Below are 17,400 nucleotides of genomic sequence, written 5' to 3'. Positions count from 1 at the left end.
ACAGGTGCCAACACTGTTTTTGCTCGTTTGAAAAGTAAATTTGTGATGTTTGATTACGTGGAGTCACCAACAGGCTGTAACTTATTCAGAGAGGGCAGACGGGGTAAACTGTTGCCGATGGAGTATCTGCGCGGTGTATCGGTGGGGTTGTTCTGGATTATTTAATGTTTAACTTGCTGGAATAATAAATGTGGACATTTATAGCACAAATAACCCTGAAATGCACCGTTTCACCTTGGTGTGGAAGCTGGAATGCTAAAACCAACTGAAAGTCGTCTGTGTGTATGTGTGTGCGTGCGTGTACGTGTGTGTGTGTGTGTGTGTGTGTGTGTGTGTGTGTGTGTGTGTGTGTGTGTGTGTGTGTGTGTGGTAGTTGAGCCTGTGGGGCACTGAGTCACAAATTTTTCTGAAGTAAATCAGTCTTTTCTGAGCGGCTCGACATCATGGCATTGCCTGACCTTTTCTCCCTTTTCAAACAAACATTTAAAGAGGCACTCTGCATCTAGAAAAGCGCTTTAATAACTATCAGGTCTGCAACAAATTTCAACTAGTGTAGAGATTTGCCAGCACGACAGTGACGTAGGGAAAGAGACATTATGGGAAAGCAAGAGAACATTTGTTGGAATATAGTGGAGTGTGCCTGCAGAATTCTCGGTGTGACTACAGCAACCGGTAAGCTTAGATATGTCTTTTATCTTATAATTATATTGTATCAAGTTATTTAAACGACAATATCTGACTCTACTCGAGCCAAAAACTTTCGGAACCCCTCTAACAGATTGGAGATCGGATTCAGAGCCAGACTGAGATGTTTGAAAACGAATCCCTTAGATCATCAAACCTTCTCTTTGCTGATAAATGCAGCATATAAAATCACAGTTGATCACACATAAATTGCACAAGTGTCCCAATTCCGCAGTTTTCCTCAAATACACCGGGGGTGGGGGGTCACTGCTCCCTATACCCTCCTAAATCACGGTGGGGAAATCATTCGATGCTTCCAAACTATGAGCTGCTTGGCTTTAAAATCCCACCAGCTGCAGACGCTCAGAGACATGTGCCTCGCATCAAACCAAAACCAAGTCTGCGCGTCCAGCTGAGTTACGGGCCTTAATTGATCACAAGCTGTTATACATTAACGCCTACGAGGCCTCTCCGTGCATTGTTTCTGTGTGTGAGCAATTATGGTATGTCTGCTGTGCCCCTGATTGGTCTGACTGGTCTGTCTGTGGGCCCGTAATGTCTTGGTGTCTGCTTGAACTTGTCTGTGTGGGTTCCTGTACAGAGACAGGCCTGCAGAGCGGACGTGCAGCCTATATGTTAATATGCAGCCTGTCTGCTGTACGCGTTCATTTATCTTACACGTTAAAATCTCCCCCGACTTCCCTGAAGTGGCGATCGTATCTGTTTCTGGTAAGCAGGGTGGGAGTGTTTCCATGTGTTCAGTTGTGATCAGCGCCACGCTCACCAACTCGCAGGGGGGATGTTGTTTAATGAAACAGTCGTTTACTTCTGATTGTTGGTCGATGGGTGTTAAATTGAGTAACTCTGGGATACACAAGAAAGCTTGGAAGACATGATGATGCCTTCAACATCTGTCAAATACAGAATCTCACAATTTTATGGTGTGGCCTGTTCATGCAGGGGTTATAACTATTTATTCTCTATTACTCATTATTACCTGTCAACCAATCTCCTAATCATTCATACTGTAAAAAACAGAGTTTTACATTCACATTCAACTCAGCCTGTACTTTATGTTGTCACAAATGAATTTTCCTCTAAAACTCACAATTCAGCATTTGTAGGACATTTGATTTACTGCAGGTCCAGTTAGCTTCTACTCAAAGGCTAAAAATGTGCTTCTGCAGCTCTAACATTACTTACGTAATATTCAATTTTCAGTTGTTTCAGAATATTAATCTCCCATAACTCCTTCCGTTACCCCTACACAGCCCTGACTAGTCATAGCAGTGTCATCATCCACGAGTGGTCAATCCTCCCTTTTTGAGATCATTAAAATGTCAACTCAACCGGGCTTTTTTTGTGACTTTGTTGTATTTAATAAAATTTAAAAAAGTTTTATACAGTGTGCAATATTCATGAGGGAACCAGAATAGGGAAGAGACTTCAGTATAGAAGCATTTGCATTAACAGAAGCTGTTTCGGTGCAGCCTGATAAAAAACTATCACAAATATCACCAAAACATAAATCTACTAATATTAATATTGGTGCAGGGCACATATTATCAGGTGTAGCAACAATGTTAAGATATAACTGCCAACTATGTCAAGAATAAGTGAGCTATTACTAAAATTACAATAATTACTCACAAAGTGCTCTTTGGATAATTTTAGATTTACGTCACAGCTCCAAAAGCACCCCCACATGTTGCAAAAATAAATAAATATCATTAAATCTGAACAAAACTCTCAGTTTCCTAAAGTATCACCGTCTATATAGAGTAAGTGTGTGACATCAGAACATGTCAGAGGGCACAGAAAGTGGGCAGAAGAGGCTCCAATGCAAGTTTTAAAATCGTCTTTTCCGTCTTCGGGGCTCAGAATCTCATAGACAGAGTCTGACACCTGGTGGACAGAAGTTGGTCAGCGTTGCTGTGAGAATGAACTGCACTTCTTCTGTTTTCAGTGTTGTGTGGTGTGGGAGTGGAGACCCTGCAGCAAGGAGAATTCAACAGCCTCGGGATTTACCTTCTGTAAGTGCTCGTGTGCATTATGCTCCACTTTGTAGTGTGTAATTGTATGAGCTTAAACCCCTTCTGTCCTTATATATGACATCGTGGGTGGCGTTTCTGAGACACAGTCCAACCATTGGGATATAAATTTGGGAAAGAATGCGTGGTTGGTGGGCTTTAGAATGAAAACTGTGCCTTTTGTTAATACATCAGTAGTCACAGATATGAAGTGAGGTGAAGAGGGCAGAATGGAGACCGCGCTTCGCTGCTCCTTGTTATTATCTCTGGGACTGGAGGCCAAACTCCCACAGAACCACAGGAAAACATCTCCCGAAGGAAGCTGGGAATGAGTGATTGTTTATTCTGTCAGTACACACGAATGCTGACGGAACACTGCACACACAAACAGAGTCGCACATGTCAGGCTTCAGCGAAACCTCCGAGGAGAGAAGGCCGACTGCTACGATAACGGTTGGTGTGAGGACGCTTCTGGCCTTGGTTCACTGGTGAGATGGCTATCGCATTATTTATACTCCCAGCAGAGAAAGACCAAATATTGCCGCTCCAGCAGCACATGAAGGCACTTTAAGCCTCATCTCGCTGCACACATCTTGCACAATTTAGCAAATTCAGTCTACACCAACAACCCGAGACAAAATGCACAAAGAGCCTATTAGCCCAGCTCATAAACAGTTTACTGAACCTGTATCAGTTTCAACTGATTCCAAATGTCTCCCCCCCCAGAGTGTCATCTGTTTGCATCATGATTTTTGAGCTGGCCTATTTCCTGGATACGCTGTTGTCCATGTGTCTGCCGTGAGTAAACACCGTCTGTGGCATGACCGCACGGCGGCAACAACCACATTCACAATCAACCTCTGTGTCATTTTGAGCCAGTCGCCAGTCGGCCAGACTGGGATTCGCACAAAAATGAGTCATTAGGCTCACAGAAATATCAAATTACGCAGCCATTGAAGGTAAGGATGTATTTGTAATTGTTGGCAATTAAGCAGCTACATCTTCTGTCTGCAGTTGTCCTCCAGACTGGCAGCTGTTTTTGTTATGGGGGAAAATGGCTCATGTAGGAGGCTTCCACAAGTTCCTCTCTTACTCAATAATGTCAGTGGTCTGCTTCTTGCATCCTGTGTTGGTGTGGCATGCAGTTATCCCAGGTAAACTCAATCCAGTAGACTCAAGAGACAAATTAAGACTCCGCCAACTGCCGCGCACATTTGCATTGTACAGTATTCTATTGCAGATATTCTGTTTGTGACATATTAGCAATTCTCTTGTTTTTTCCTACTCTACTGTGTCAATACTGTAAAAACAGGCACAATGCTTCTGCTGACGGCCTCTTTCAACTTCATATTGAGCAAGAAAACCAAAGTCAGGCGTCCCAAAGAGCCACAGGAGGGCATCCAAGGCCTGGCCCCCACGTGTGCGACAGATGGGGGAGCCCGGTCACAGAGCAGTTTACCCTTCCTTCACTTGGGGACAGGCAGGAGAGCCACAGGCCTGGCTCTGGCCATCATAGACAGAGGGGAGAGCGTCCAGGCCATGTTGGAGGCGGAGCAGACGGCGGCACCCGCAGATGGAGACCGGGAGAGGAGGAGGTGGAGAGAAAGGAGGCTGATATTCTCCAGGCGTCGGGAGGAGCCGGTGGAGAGAGAGATGGAGGAGATGGAGCGCTGCAGCGAGCCAGACGCAGACACCACCTCAGACACTGCGCCCATGATAACAGACTGAACCCCGCTGAGCTCAGACTGAGCTGATATCACAACAAAGAAGAGCTGGTGCTACACTGTCCGAACTTAAAACAACGATCAGAAATAATTAACAAGTAAATACAAGAATGTGACATTAATAACATTATTATGGTTTTGTTCAGGTTTGTATGTTTTTTACTGAAGCAAAATGATTCAAACTGAATTAAACCACTGGGCCTGACACTGGAAATGGGTGGCTTTTTATCCTGTTTGGAAAGCCAACCTTGATTAGAAAGCAAACATTAATGGGGAGCAGCCCAATCGAGTTAGTGCGGCATGCATTATTCACGAGATACTAAATCAAATCAGGCGTTTCTTTCACCGAGGAAATCCGCACAAATGTGACTGGGGGCAGAAGGAATTACAGCCCTTGCAGGTGCACAGGGTGGTCACATTCATTGTGTGGTTGTCGCGTGTCAGCGGTCACCATGGAGACGGAACTCCAGGAGGAGGGCTCTCGTTATGGTGATAAGAAAAGCATCAGATCACCCACCGGAGCAGCAGCATAGGCTTTTGTTCCACAAAAACACATTAGCATATAATTACATTAATTGGGTATTATACCATGTCATTTGTTGAGCGTGAATGAATAAATATATACATATATATTCAAAAGGAGAGTTTAAATCAATAACCTGTATTAACTTGATTTTTTTTTTTTTTACTTTTGGAGCTGTGTTCTTTTGTTTACCACCAGTATAACATAACTGCCTTCAGTTGGTTTTCTGATCTCTCAAAGCTAAGGTAGAGAATCAATACCTACACAGACCCCCATTCATCACCTCTGGGGTCCTGACACTTGAAAGAACAATGAAGCACAAACAGCAACGTGTGCAGAAAGGATATTCTGTGCATTAAACACTCATCCCCTGTAGCTTTGGTGCTCTATAATCTTCTCTGTACAACACTGGGTCTTTGTCCAGATGTTCAGGAGCCTGCAGTCACACTTGTATTATAAGATTTGTAGAGATCAGGCCAGGTAGCCACTGATGCACAAAAAAACAGGCCATTGTTTCCAGTCTTTGTCCATTAATGTTTCATTCCATTTGTCAAACCCATTTCCTCTAGAATGAGTTGTTTTTTAGGGGAAGTTGTTCAGCAGCAGACTTCCTATCTTTACATCCTACAATAGTTTCCTATAGATGGTCGCTTCAGATACAACAACAGGATGGGTGACAACATTCCTAATAGGCAACATGGGCTTCTTCATTCAGTGCCAAGCTCCATAAAACAAGATGGATGTTTTACGGTGCAGAAAGAATTTAACTATTCACGTGTTAGTGGTATGGATCAAATGAATAAATTCGGTTGTATCAGACTGTCATTGGCAGTGTCCGGTAAAACCCGAGAGTATTCTGAAGAAAAGCAGATCCACCTTGACACCTTGGTGAGGAGGCGAGACCTTTGTGAGGCTGACGACGTTTGTCCCGCCCTTTCCCAACGCCGATTGGCTGCTGCGTCTTTTTGAGTTCTCCTATTGGCTCAGCCTGTTGTCACTCATATTCCCTTGGCTCCAAGTGCCGGACGCCCGAGGAAGCGTGAAGATTGATAAGAAAAGAGGATCGGGGAAAGAATTGCTGCTGCTGGGTGTAAGGAAGAAGACGGGAGACGCTCTGTGCTATGGTAGGATTCCAAAATACGCTGATTTCTGCTGGTTAGACAGATGCAGACGCGAAGAATTTAACCTGGTGTAGTAACACTGCGAAACCCTGAAAACAATGTCATGAGCAGGTGAAAGCAGGTTTTGAAGTTGAATAGCGGTTTAAATTCCCTGTCATGATAACGGCTTCATGCTGATGGGAAGCCTAACTTTTTCCTGCGCTGTGTTTAAATTTTGTGTTGAGAGGTTGTTTATTTTCCTCTGTGAATTCCCGATTCTTGCGCAAGCAGTATGTTTTTAGTTAACTTCCTTAACCCCGTCCTTGAATTTAAAATCAACCCCAAAGATTTCGATAAATGGCACGATTTCATGCTTTTTGGCATTTTACGCGTGGGAATTGAGTTCTTTCCTCGGCCAGAGTGGCTCCGATAATTGGACACCAATCTCGCGATAATTAAAGTGATGAGCGGAGCTGCTGTGAAGCTTCTTTGTCCATTGTACTGCGAGCCGATCCGTTAATTTAGTACCAGGAGAAGAGGAGATGGTGGGACAGACTGACCCTTGTCTTTGAGCAGATATAAGCGCCCGTGCAGCCATGTGTGCTGTCTGAATTATTCATTAAAATGGTGACCGTTATCTCATAGAAAATTTATGCATGCATTATTTTATATGAATATGTATGAAAGGCAGACTGGTCATTCTCTCAATCATTCATGCAGGTCATTGAGACGGAGGTAAGGTTTTAGGCGATAAATTATATTTTAGAAACATGATTTTAAAAATCAAAGATCAGAGAAGCAGTTTGTTACAGAGCAGCTTTGGGGCAAAGGGGTCAGGGTTGACCTGATTTTGCCTCACTTTCAGCCCAGACAGACAGACAGACAGACAGACAGACAGCCAGACAGCCAGCCAGCCTTTGCTCATGCAAGCAGTTTTTTCTTTACCATGTAACTTCTGTTTTTGGACAAGGAATCACTTCCTGCATGAGGCAATGCCTGGTCTTACTTGAACAAAGAAGCATTTAAAGAGATTCTTCTGTCACCGAGTTGACCGGAAGCATCAGAATTTGTAATTATTGCGAGTTTTGACACTAGGTGGCAGCATAACACGTCGCTTTTCTGGGGTTTGGTTTATTTGTTTTGTCAGTGTCACACTCCTCTTTTATTATTGGGCTTAAAAACCCGCAAGCAAAAAAACTGCAGCAATGCTTAATCGTGTGTGTACATGAACTGTAGTTTTTAGTGGGATACATATATATATATCGAGCTAATGTAAAGAACTATATGAACAAAATATGGCAAAATAATCTGGATTAGATTGGTGAAGAATGAATTGATCACTAAGATCCTCCATTTAAAAACAAAAATATAAATTGTAGTATACTGTACACTGAAATACTTGTCCATTCCTGGGAAAAGCCTTGACCTGTTCCGCCCTTGGCAGCGAAGCCTTTGATGATCACTTTCACTTTCTGTTGCACGAGGACTGTTGTCATTTATTGAGCAATAATTGCAAAATCTTCATACTCAAGTCCATGTCGATAAGCTGTTGGAAGGGAATCAAAAGCAGGTTTGCACACGCCTCTGTTATTCTCTTCCCAGCATCAAGACAGTAAAAGCTCAGTTGCACAACTGAACAGTCATCTTTTACAATAATCATAATTTCCCCAGCATGGCCGCAAAAATGCTTCTTAAGTTCTTTGGCCTCCTAATGGTCGCGATAAAGGATTTTGTTTTAACATTCATGTTATCATTTCGGCGTGTTTGTTGACCAACTCACTTCCTGCCCTTTATTGGCTAAAGCTGAGACTGCAGTGACCTTGTCTCAATTCATCCCACAGTTCCAAAGTCAGTTTGACGCGAGATAAAGTTGTTGATATTGGAATGTTTATTAAAAAACAAACAAATTCTGATAAAAAATAAATAACAGATTATGTGTTTTACAACCCCCATACACAGAAATGCACATAAATATAAAATTTTTAAAAGGCAGAATAGTGCCTTTAAAGGTGTAACATGGATGTGGAGCCTCCAGGGCCCAGTCTCCAGTTTAAAACCAGACCAGTTGAAAAAGATCTGTTTTACAGCAAACAGAGGGATCAGGACAAGGATTTCCTGCCTTGACCCCTGGTCCTCTGTGGAGAGCCCTGGCCCGGTCGTCGACCCGGTCTTGCATTCCTCCTCCTCCTCCTCAGGCAGTTCTTAACATCCCGACCCACCTTATGAGCTCTGGAAAACACATCAGCGCACATCAGATAGGAGTTGAAGGCAAGTTAATGATGCGGGTAAAGCGTGATTCACTGCCACAAGCACAAATGAAACATAGTCCGAGTTACTTTGGTCTTTTACACAGACGGCGTTCATCTTAGAGTCACACACACACGCACGTGCACTCTTCACTCTTCACTCTTCAATATTCTCACCTCTTCCAGCAGTGGATCAGCCGTTTTCCCATAGGCGCCTCTGGATCTAGACACACCTCTGTATCGTTGCTCCTGAGTGTCACTCTGAAACACGTGGGGACACACACCTTTAGACGCCTTGACATGGGCACAGACAGGCGTGCAGCTCACAGACACTCACATGACGGTGACTCTGTCGCAGGTGGGGTTTGTGTAGTGGACCGTCAGACCTTTCAGTGGCCCCCTGACGGCGGGTTGGGTCCGGGGACACAAACACCTCCCCGGGATAAAGGTGCTGTCCGACTGTCTGACTGCAGAGGGGAAGTGACAGGATTACTGTCAGATTAGGACAGCTCTCAAACCCAGATTAGCTGGAGTTTGCGCACTCACACAAGGTTTAAAACAAGCCCTGATTGTATTTTATAGCACAAGCATTTTAAACGTGTGTCCACGTTTATGTTCTTACCTGTGGCCAGCACGCAGCAGAGGCTCAGAAAGGCGAGCTGACGCACCGTGGGCAGGTGAAGCTCCATCCTGGAGACTGACTGAACAAGCAGCTCCACACACTCCTCTTTTATACTTTAGCTCCTCCCATTGAGAGTTGGACTTTCCCAGAAAATGTGAAAATTCCCCCCGGCACTTTCCCTTTCCCTTTTGGGATAAGGACAATGGATCAAGGACCCCTTTTAAGGAAAACCCAGAAAACCCAGGACATGATGACTAATAAACTCATGAGTGCTGTTTCATTTAGAAACGACAGTGTCAAATAATCCTGATAAGAAGCACAATAGGGGTGATGTCACCCCCCCATGTCAGTTTTATCCCCAGACCAGTATGTGAAAACTGTAATATTGTTTTGCATGTGGTGTTTGACAGTTACTGCTGGACTTTGGACAGAATGAGTGAGGGTCAAATCTACGTGAAGCTCAGTGAAGACAAGCTCATACCAAAGTAAGTCCGCCTGGACACTGATCTGTGGTCGATCTTCCATTTATTAGCCTTGCTGTGTGTTACAAAACCAGCAGCAAAGAAACCTTAAAACCCTCCTGTCTTTACGTGCAGGTCAGATGTCCTGTCGCTGCTGCGGACCTACAACTGTTACCACGAAGGGAAAAACTTCCAGCTGAGGACCCGCGAGGTGAGAGACGGTTTCGCCACAGACCAACCGTCCAAAAAAGGCAGCATGAGATAAGGAAACTGGTTCTGCTGTGTGTGCGTGTGTGTGTGTGTGTGTGTGTGGTGTGTGTGTGTGTGTGTGTGGTGTGTGTGTGTGTGTGTGTGTGCGCGTGTGTGTGTGTGTGTCCTCAGATTTGCAGTTCTGACCGGCAGATGATTCTCCGGCAGATGATGGTGACAGTTAAACTTGTGTGTGTTGCGTGTGTGTTGTCCTCAGCACAGCCTCCATTCTTGAGGTCGTAACATGCTGAGTGGCCGACATACCACCAAGCAACCCCCCCCCCCCGCACAAAAGGGGGAGAGGAGGGAGGGCTCGACAGGTTTTTGTCATGAACACGGCCCTGAAAATATGCTCCCTGTAAACTTTTCTGCTGCTGGTTTACATTAATTTGATATTCATTCTATGGGTTTTACGGTCAGGAGTTTCCCTTGTGTGGCAGGTCCTTGATGTGTGTGTGTGTTTGTGTGTGTTTTGTACAGGGTGGTCATGAGGTGGACCTCCTTTCTCCAGACCTTGCTTATTCAGGGAAATTCCCCACGGTCATAGACATGTAAAAAACATGTGTGTATTGGGGAGGAAAAGGTGGGTTTTGTTCCTCCTAAATGTGTGAGCTTTAATGGGAATTTGGATTCTGACATCCAGACACTAAAAATCTGCTCGTATTAATGATGGAACACGACGTTGGACCGCCGTCACTCATCCATGTCGGTTTGATGTGTACATGTGGGTTTTAATGCGTCATCTTTTTAGCGTGGCCAAAAACATGCGATTAAATCCACGATGTTGTTGAGCGTCCCGGCTCAGAATGACCTAAGAATTCAAAAGGACAAAGATGTTCTGCTCGCTGTTGTCATCTTTAAAACCTATCAATGTGTGATTTTGGTCTGTAATTTTTTTCACATCTTTTCGTAAAGCAGCACTCGTTGATCCGTTTGAGGCTTCAATTCAATATAAGACAATTTTCACAAAAAGATATCTGACGGCTGTAAAATGCATCATTTCTGGATGTCATCATTTCTGGAGTAAAAAATCTTTGAAGTGCTGCAGTTGGAAAAATATTAACTAGACTTTTATTGGACCTGGAGCACCTTGTTGTTCTTAGGAGGACCGCGAGGAGGAAACTGCAGCCATGAATGTCCCCATGACCCAGAGCTGGAAAGTGGAATGAGGAATGAGACTAAACACAAAATCCGCCCCAACATTAAATCGCTGAGCGTTGAAGAGACAATAACTTTACAACTCTGGACTTTGACATTATTATTATTACCCCGACAGGTGCAGATTGGTGAGGAGTTCTCAAGTGTAACCTCCTCATTTCTTTAATCATTTTTGCTTGAGGGGACATAGTGACGGTTCTCAACGTTGATGGAAGGAAGTTCTAAAGTGACTCAGTGATGTTTTGTACATTCAAGAGGCCAAGCATGACTCTGTACTCACATTAGCGGCTTGGAATAATGCCCATGAACACATTTTTAAGGAGTGAAAAAGTATGTGTTTTGAATTAAATGTGGGCATTTGGCATTTGTTGGCTGCACACAGATTTTCCGAACGTCTATGGCCTGTTTTTCTCACTTACTACTTTAATTGTGTGTGTCTGTGTGTGTGAGAGAGAGGAGGGTATCAAAAAGGGGTATAATGAGGACTTGTTTATGGACTTGCTCTGCAGGTGTAAAGCAATCATCCGTGGGTGGACACGTCAGGTGACTTCACTTCATCCAACCCTCTGAAGTGACCCAGAATCTCTGAGAAGAGAACAAGTTTTGACATGTTCGTTTGCTTAGAGAAAACCCATGAGAACGAAGGGGAGTTTTTTTCCACCTGACTGCTCACATAGTGTTGCTCAAGTCAGGTGCAGTGCAGGATGAAGGACTGAAGAGGTCGCAGATCACCGTTGATGATCCGTGATTAAAAGTGTTGATTAGTTCTCTGCGCCCTGTTGACACAAGCTGAATATTTCCCGAGCGCAGCTCCCTCTCGTGGTCGTCTTAAGAACTACACAATCCATCTATTATTATCCCTATATGCCGCTAGATGGCAGTATTGTTACTTTCTAAATAACCGCCATCATTTTCTGAGTGAACTATGTTGTATTTATTGTATTATATAATACGCTTATTGAACTTGAATAACTTTTTTTTTATTTTTAGAATCTAGTTTTGTTGTTCTTTCTGGAGTATGGCAGTATGGCATTCAGATAATATTTTGACATACTTTTGTTCCTTTTTGAGGTTCATGTTACTCTCAGCAGAGGTCAAAGTTGAATCCTAATTTATTCAAAAATATGGTTATGTATAAGGGAATATCACAAAACAGAATTCAAAATCATTCATTTACCAGTTCACTAGCGCTACAGGATGCCAGATGAGGTGATGTGCTTTGATTTTGTAGTTTGATGAAAAAATAAATTATTATTATTATTATTATTATTATTATTATTATTATTACACTTGCATTTTTCACTTCTTTTGTTTCCTGCTAGTATTGTTATATCTTTTATTTTCTTTAATTAAAATGAATTTAATTTATTATGAGAATGTAAAAAAATATTAAAATTTAGTCCCCTCATTTTAGCTGTATGACTGAGTAGGTTTAGGATATAAAAGTCTTTATCTCTAAAATAACCCCTCCAATGTACAAAGAATAACCACAGTGCAACATTTCGCATTATATCAAAAACTTTACAAAAAATATTAAACATGTAAATTTCAAGACTTGAGCTAGCAAAATCTGAAAATAAATAGATTTTCACTTTTCTCACAAGCCATCACATTCAGACGCTGCTGTTTCCTTCTCAAACTGCGTAAGTCTTTAGGTTTTTCTTGTGAGATGTTCCAACGATGGTTTAAATCCCTCAGAATAAGTCAGTCTTGCTGTTCAAGTCCTCTGACCAAAGAGCCAGTCAAGGGGGTCTTTGTCCCTGCAGTCTCGGCCCGTCTTGAGCGGAAGCTCCTCTGTGATGTTCCCGCTCAGACCGTAGTCCTTGGTCTTGGGCCTTGAAGTCCTTAATGTGCGGGGAGATGCTGAGAGCTTAATTTGGCCCTTGGCAAAATGCTTCGTTCTAGGCGACCTCTGGAATCTGGTGATGCTGTGGCTCGGAGCCTCAACAGGCCGAGCGAGAGCCTGGATGCTGGTCATGTAGTCCTCTAAGGACTGGGAGCACTGGTTGGATGTGTCCTCCAGTGTCTCAGTAATAGTGGGTAAGAGAGGAGGAGAGAGCACCAACCGCCTGCGTTTCATGCTGCAGTGGAGAGGAAGAAAAACAATAGTGATTAAAGAGTAACATTGCTAAAATAGTTACATTCCGCTTTCACTAAAAGAAGCCTGATGATGGAGAAAATAAGAATTCTCACCTTGATGCTTTAGTCTCAGGCTTGAAGTGAGCGAAGAAGTGGAGCGATGTTGACTCCAGCAGCCGGGTGTAATGACTGGATCAGAGCGTGAGCAGAACGCTTTATAAGGCCTCCTGTCCCAGAGATTAGGCTGCCTTTCCAAAAATAACTGTGCTGATGTGTGTGGCTGTGTGTGTTTGTGTGTGTGTAAGGGTGTGTTCATGCCTGTTCAGGAAACTCTACACTGGAAGGTTAGTGGGGTTCACTGTCCAATGTTTATATTCCCGAAACAATGAAGCAGGCTGCCTACAAAGAGCCACTTTCTCACGTTTAGATTCAGTCGTCACCGTGGAAAATATGTGTAAGACCCCGAACGAGCCCCAAGTTCAGATACATTTTATTGAAATAGATCTCAATAGTACATTTTGGATTGTCTGAGTGTGTCTCAGGAATAAAAAGATTGTTTTCATTTTGGCATTTTATGGCTCTTAATTTCTAATATGTGAAGTTTAAACAAATGCATCAGTAGTAACGAGGAGATCAATTCCAACCGTAGTTGGTGAGGTCATCACTTTATTTTTCCTGTGATGGTGTCTCAGATGCGGAAACGCGGAGACGCCTCGGCTAATATCTGATCAACCGTAAGCCGTATCGTTTGTGAATCTGTCAAAGTAACCTCTTCTTTTCAACACTGCGTCTTTGTTCATTTCCACTAATTCAGAACCGTTTTACCAGGAAAAGCCTTGAGGGCAGCTGCAAAAATTCAGCTGACAGTGTTTCTAATCAATTCTGAGAAGTACAGATCCAGAAACGTTCAGTTTCCAACAAGCACTGAAATAATGATAGACTTCTACTCTACTTATAAAGAACATTTGGGGTGGAAGCTTTCACATTTCAACCCAAGATGTGGTCAGGACGCCCGGGTTTCAATTTGTGTGATTGGTTCTAGTCTTAATCTAGGGTAAAATGATCTGCGGCCGAGGCAGATTCTGTTTCGTGTAAAAGGAAACCTTAAAAACGCCACCCGCCGGTGTACGTGACCCGAAGCAGCCGGCCTCTATTCTTTTAATTGCCTGCACTGTTAAAGTAAAGGGTGGGTCAGACCTGGAGGCCTCTCTCCATGATGAAAGGGTCCAGGCTGTGGGAGCTGCGAGCGCCTCTGTCTGCACGTACACCTGATACTGAGCCGCTGTGGCAGGCGGCCAGCAGGATTTCCCCTCTGAGCATGAGGACTGGTGGTGACCGTCTGCTGCGTGTGTCTGTGTGTGTAGGAAGACGGGGAGTTCATCCTCGAGGGGCTGCTGAACATCTACTGGGGCCTGCGCCGACCCATCCGCCTGCAGATGTACGACGACAACGAAAGGTTCCGTCCCAACAGGTGGGACAGCTGAGGGCTGCCGTCTCTGTCTGACACTCATCCGCACATAAAAAGGGAAAAAATTAGAAATAAAAGAATGGGGAAACTGTGTAGAGGGGTTTATAGGAGATTTGAGTTGATGTAGAATTTTTAATCCAATAAAGACACATGAAGCGGTGGTACCACGGTCCATGGCGTGAACGTGGAGTGAGTTCCTTGTCGCTCATTTTCTCAACAATTTGTTTGTTTTACTGCCAACTTCTCTTCTCAGGACAAATAATCTCAAAGCAGAAAAACACAGCAAGGGTGTTTGTTGTTTGGTTTAGCCTTTGCATCAGCTCAAATAATCCTTTTCTGACACGTACATGCCTCTTAAGCGGGGTGGACTGTAAATGTTAACAAAAACACATGTGTTTGCCTCTATTTTACAGGAACAGTTGTGTTCTGGTAAAGCAGCTGTCAGCAGAGTCTAATAATAATTCCCTGATCAGAGAAACTGGCCCGGCAGGTGAGCAGCCTTCACGTGCCCTCTTTCTCTCTCCTTCTGGATTAATGCGGATTTCACACGTGCGGCGAAAGATTAGACGAGCCACATTCAGCATTTCCAGCGGCTCACGTGGCGTCCGAGCATTAGCAGTAGTTTCCGTCCGTCTACGTCAGGAGCTCCTGAATCTGAGGCCTGACCCTGGACCTGAACACAAAGCTGCTTTAGAATATTTAACAGTCAGACGCTAACAGCGTTAATAGTGTTAATATAACTCCATCTACATCAATCAAGCGCAAATGATGTAAGATTCCTGTTTTTGAGTGTTATCATGTTAAAAATCGACACTGTAAACGTGTGTGTTTGGAGCACACATAGTGAGAGAGGTGTTTGTGTTGACATTCCTGGAGGAGATGACGCGGCCGTCCCAGAGGAAGACGATTGTCCCCAGCTGCTGAGGACCAGGAGCGACGCGTCCTTCATGCAGATTCAGCGAAGGTCAAAGACTCGCAGCGCCAGAGACCTGCAGCGCCTGCGCACCCACAGGTTCTCCATCAACGGCCACTTCTACAACCACAAGGTGAGCTGAAGAGACCCCTCGTTCTGTACGATCACAGTGTTCTTGGCGCTGTTGGACCTGCAGGTGTGGAGGGGCCGGAGCTTCCTGTTCCATCCTGCTCTCGTCTAACTGTACAAAGTCAGGATGAGTTCATTTATCGGCCTCTGCAGTGTGTGTTGGCTTTTAGCAGGTTCCAGCTGGAAGGATTTCCTTACTCCTTCCTTTTCAAAACATTCAAAGTGTTCCAGGAACCACTAAAATGAGAGCGTTCCAGTACTTTTTGTCCTCTCTGCTGCAGATGTGTTGATGTTTATTTCTCTTTCCCCCAGACGTCGGTGTTCACTCCAGCGTACGGCTCGGTCACTAACGTACGGTCAACAGCTCTATGACCACCGGGCAGGTCCTTAACCTGCTGCTGCACAAGTTTAGGGTAAACAGACGTGTGCATTAACTTGAAGAAGTGTCGCGTCCTGGTGCAAATTCACACTTGGAGTAATTCTAACTGGTGTCTTTGAAGGTGGAGAATAAATCGGAGGAGTTTGTTCTTTATATGGTCCACGAGTCTGGAGGTGAGGCGTCCTTTTTACTGCCATGCAGTCGGGAGAAGCTGCGTGCCCCTCGTGGTCATTTGGCTCCTTTTGTGTTTTTAAAGAGAGAACCCGACTGCGGGACGATGAACATCCGCTGGTGACGCGCGTGCTTCACGGACCCTGCGAGAAAATCTCCAAAATCCTCATCACTGAGGCCGACCTGGGGGAGGAAGTCACATATGACGTAAGATTACGCCTCCGCTATTCCGGCCGTGATTCCACGTGCTCTACAGATTCGATCTTTCGCTTCTTCCAGGAACTCAGGAAAAATGTTTTCATATGAAAAAGGACATTTTGTAGTTAGCCAGACATTTCAGAGAGCAGATAAGGAGCTTAAAGAATGGAATCTTGTCATGAAGCCTCTGCACATATGCTGATGTTTAAATGTTTTTCCTTTCTAGGTTGCTCAATATATAAAGTTTGAGATTCCTGTTTTAGACAGTTTTGTACAGAAACTTAAAGAGGAAGAGGAACGTGAGATAAGGAAGCTAACAAGAAAGTAAGTCAAGAGTCTTTTGGAAATCTGCCAACACAGGAATATTTTTCACACTTTTGTTTCTGCGCCGCCATCTCCAGTAAAGTGTGTGACAAAACAGAGGAGTGCGATGGCATCTGCGGTTTTCTAGCACTGAATCTGCACCTTGTGCAAACTGGAGTAGAAAGAAGATGAAAAAATCATCAATTGTAGTCACGACAGACTGTCTCGAATCGAACCGCCTTAGTTAAAAAGAGGGTTTAAAAATTCAGACATGTTTGACCCTTTGATGCACATTTGTGGAGGAAAAGCAGAACCGTGATGGAAAATATGTTTATGTCAACCCGTTGGCTCCTGCTTGCATTACACAACACTCTTAAATGAGGTTATTGTTTGTTTGCTGCAGCGGTCCCACTGTTTACAAGGCTGCAATTACAATCTCATGACTTGGTTCTCGACACCGCGATTGTTAACAGGATATTTTATTTGAAATAAACTTGTGTGTGTGGGTGTGTGCTTGTTTTTCAGGTACAGCGCAATAAAGGCGATGATTCAACACCAGCTTGAGGACAAAGCTTGCTCCACTGATCGAGTATGATTGATGTGAATGGTTGGCGTGTGTTTGCATGTGTGGGTGTGGGTGTGATAGAGAAGGAAAAATTAAGATTATTATTCTTCATTTATGAGTGAACATGTCCAAATGCTGTTGTAAATAGGAGGGTAAATGTAAGTCAAAGGCAGCAGTAGAATGATCCACACCCCAATGTGCGACTACTTTGAAAATCTATACAATGTACAAGTTTAGGTGTCATTACAAATAATGCTATTGTGGCCAATATTGTTTAATATATTTGAATTTTGTATGACAGTAATTCATGCAAATATATCCATTTCTACAAACTGATATGGTGGTTTCTGAATTTCTGGCCTTTTCCCTGCACAATAAATGTGTTTTATTGTGTCTTT

The 17,400-nt window shown here is 43.8% G+C and overlaps 3 protein-coding genes and 1 long non-coding RNA gene across 5 annotated transcripts; 2 read left to right on the top strand and 2 right to left on the bottom strand.

The window, feature by feature from the left end:
* Positions 1-386: 386 nt before the first annotated feature.
* tmem72 (transmembrane protein 72) lies at positions 387-4,652 on the top strand. Of its 2 annotated transcripts, none has more exons than XM_057047380.1 (5): positions 387-672; positions 2,651-2,717; positions 3,441-3,512; positions 3,729-3,868; positions 4,027-4,652. In XM_057047380.1, the coding sequence occupies exons 1-5, from the start codon at positions 597-599 to the stop codon at positions 4,440-4,442; spliced, it is 771 nt and encodes a 256-aa protein (XP_056903360.1). In that variant the 5' UTR covers positions 387-596; the 3' UTR covers positions 4,443-4,652. The 2 variants fall into 2 exon arrangements, with proteins under 2 accessions (XP_056903360.1, XP_056903359.1); XM_057047379.1 differs by lacking the exon at positions 387-672 and adding an exon at positions 1,176-1,413.
* Positions 4,653-5,941: 1,289 nt separating this feature from the next.
* On the top strand, positions 5,942-17,338 carry rassf4a (Ras association domain family member 4a). The gene is given in 12 exon segments (XM_057047371.1): positions 5,942-6,085; positions 9,340-9,414; positions 9,526-9,601; positions 14,241-14,347; positions 14,758-14,834; positions 15,224-15,390; positions 15,699-15,741; positions 15,744-15,799; positions 15,887-15,938; positions 16,022-16,143; positions 16,361-16,458; positions 16,963-17,338. Coding segments are annotated over 11 exon segments (921 nt in total). The 5' UTR covers positions 5,942-6,085; positions 9,340-9,361; the 3' UTR covers positions 17,033-17,338.
* On the bottom strand, positions 7,927-9,060 carry LOC130533740 (C-X-C motif chemokine 11-like). Its single transcript, XM_057047410.1, has 4 exons — positions 8,930-9,060; positions 8,645-8,774; positions 8,485-8,568; positions 7,927-8,290 (listed from the first exon to the last, which is right to left on the bottom strand). The coding sequence occupies exons 1-4, from the start codon at positions 8,994-8,996 to the stop codon at positions 8,161-8,163; spliced, it is 411 nt and encodes a 136-aa protein (XP_056903390.1). The 5' UTR covers positions 8,997-9,060; the 3' UTR covers positions 7,927-8,160.
* On the bottom strand, positions 12,298-14,318 carry LOC130533745 (uncharacterized). The gene is made up of 2 exons (XR_008952646.1): positions 12,991-14,318; positions 12,298-12,878 (listed from the first exon to the last, which is right to left on the bottom strand). It is a non-coding gene; the product is annotated as an uncharacterized LOC130533745 (long non-coding RNA).
* Positions 17,339-17,400: the final 62 nt, after the last annotated feature.

Source organism: Takifugu flavidus, chromosome 11, assembly GCF_003711565.1.
Source record: "Takifugu flavidus isolate HTHZ2018 chromosome 11, ASM371156v2, whole genome shotgun sequence".
NCBI lineage: Eukaryota > Metazoa > Chordata > Actinopteri > Tetraodontiformes > Tetraodontidae > Takifugu > Takifugu flavidus.
This window is presented reverse-complemented; position numbering and strand designations above follow the sequence as displayed.

Coding starts and splice junctions, on each gene's coding strand:
- tmem72 (XM_057047379.1), top strand. CDS start 1,326: ATGCAGCCTGTCTGCTGTACGCGTTCATTTATCTTACACGTTAAAATC. Junction 1,414..2,650: donor GGCGATCGTATCTGTTTCTG/GTAAGCAGGGTG, acceptor TTCTGTTTTCAG/TGTTGTGTGGTGTGGGAGTG. Junction 3,869..4,026: donor GTGGCATGCAGTTATCCCAG/GTAAACTCAATC, acceptor CTGTAAAAACAG/GCACAATGCTTCTGCTGACG.
- LOC130533740 (XM_057047410.1), bottom strand. CDS start 8,996: ATGGAGCTTCACCTGCCCACGGTGCGTCAGCTCGCCTTTCTGAGCCTC. Junction 8,775..8,929: donor CTGCTGCGTGCTGGCCACAG/GTAAGAACATAA, acceptor TCCCCTCTGCAG/TCAGACAGTCGGACAGCACC. Junction 8,569..8,644: donor TGCGACAGAGTCACCGTCAT/GTGAGTGTCTGT, acceptor CACGTGTTTCAG/AGTGACACTCAGGAGCAACG.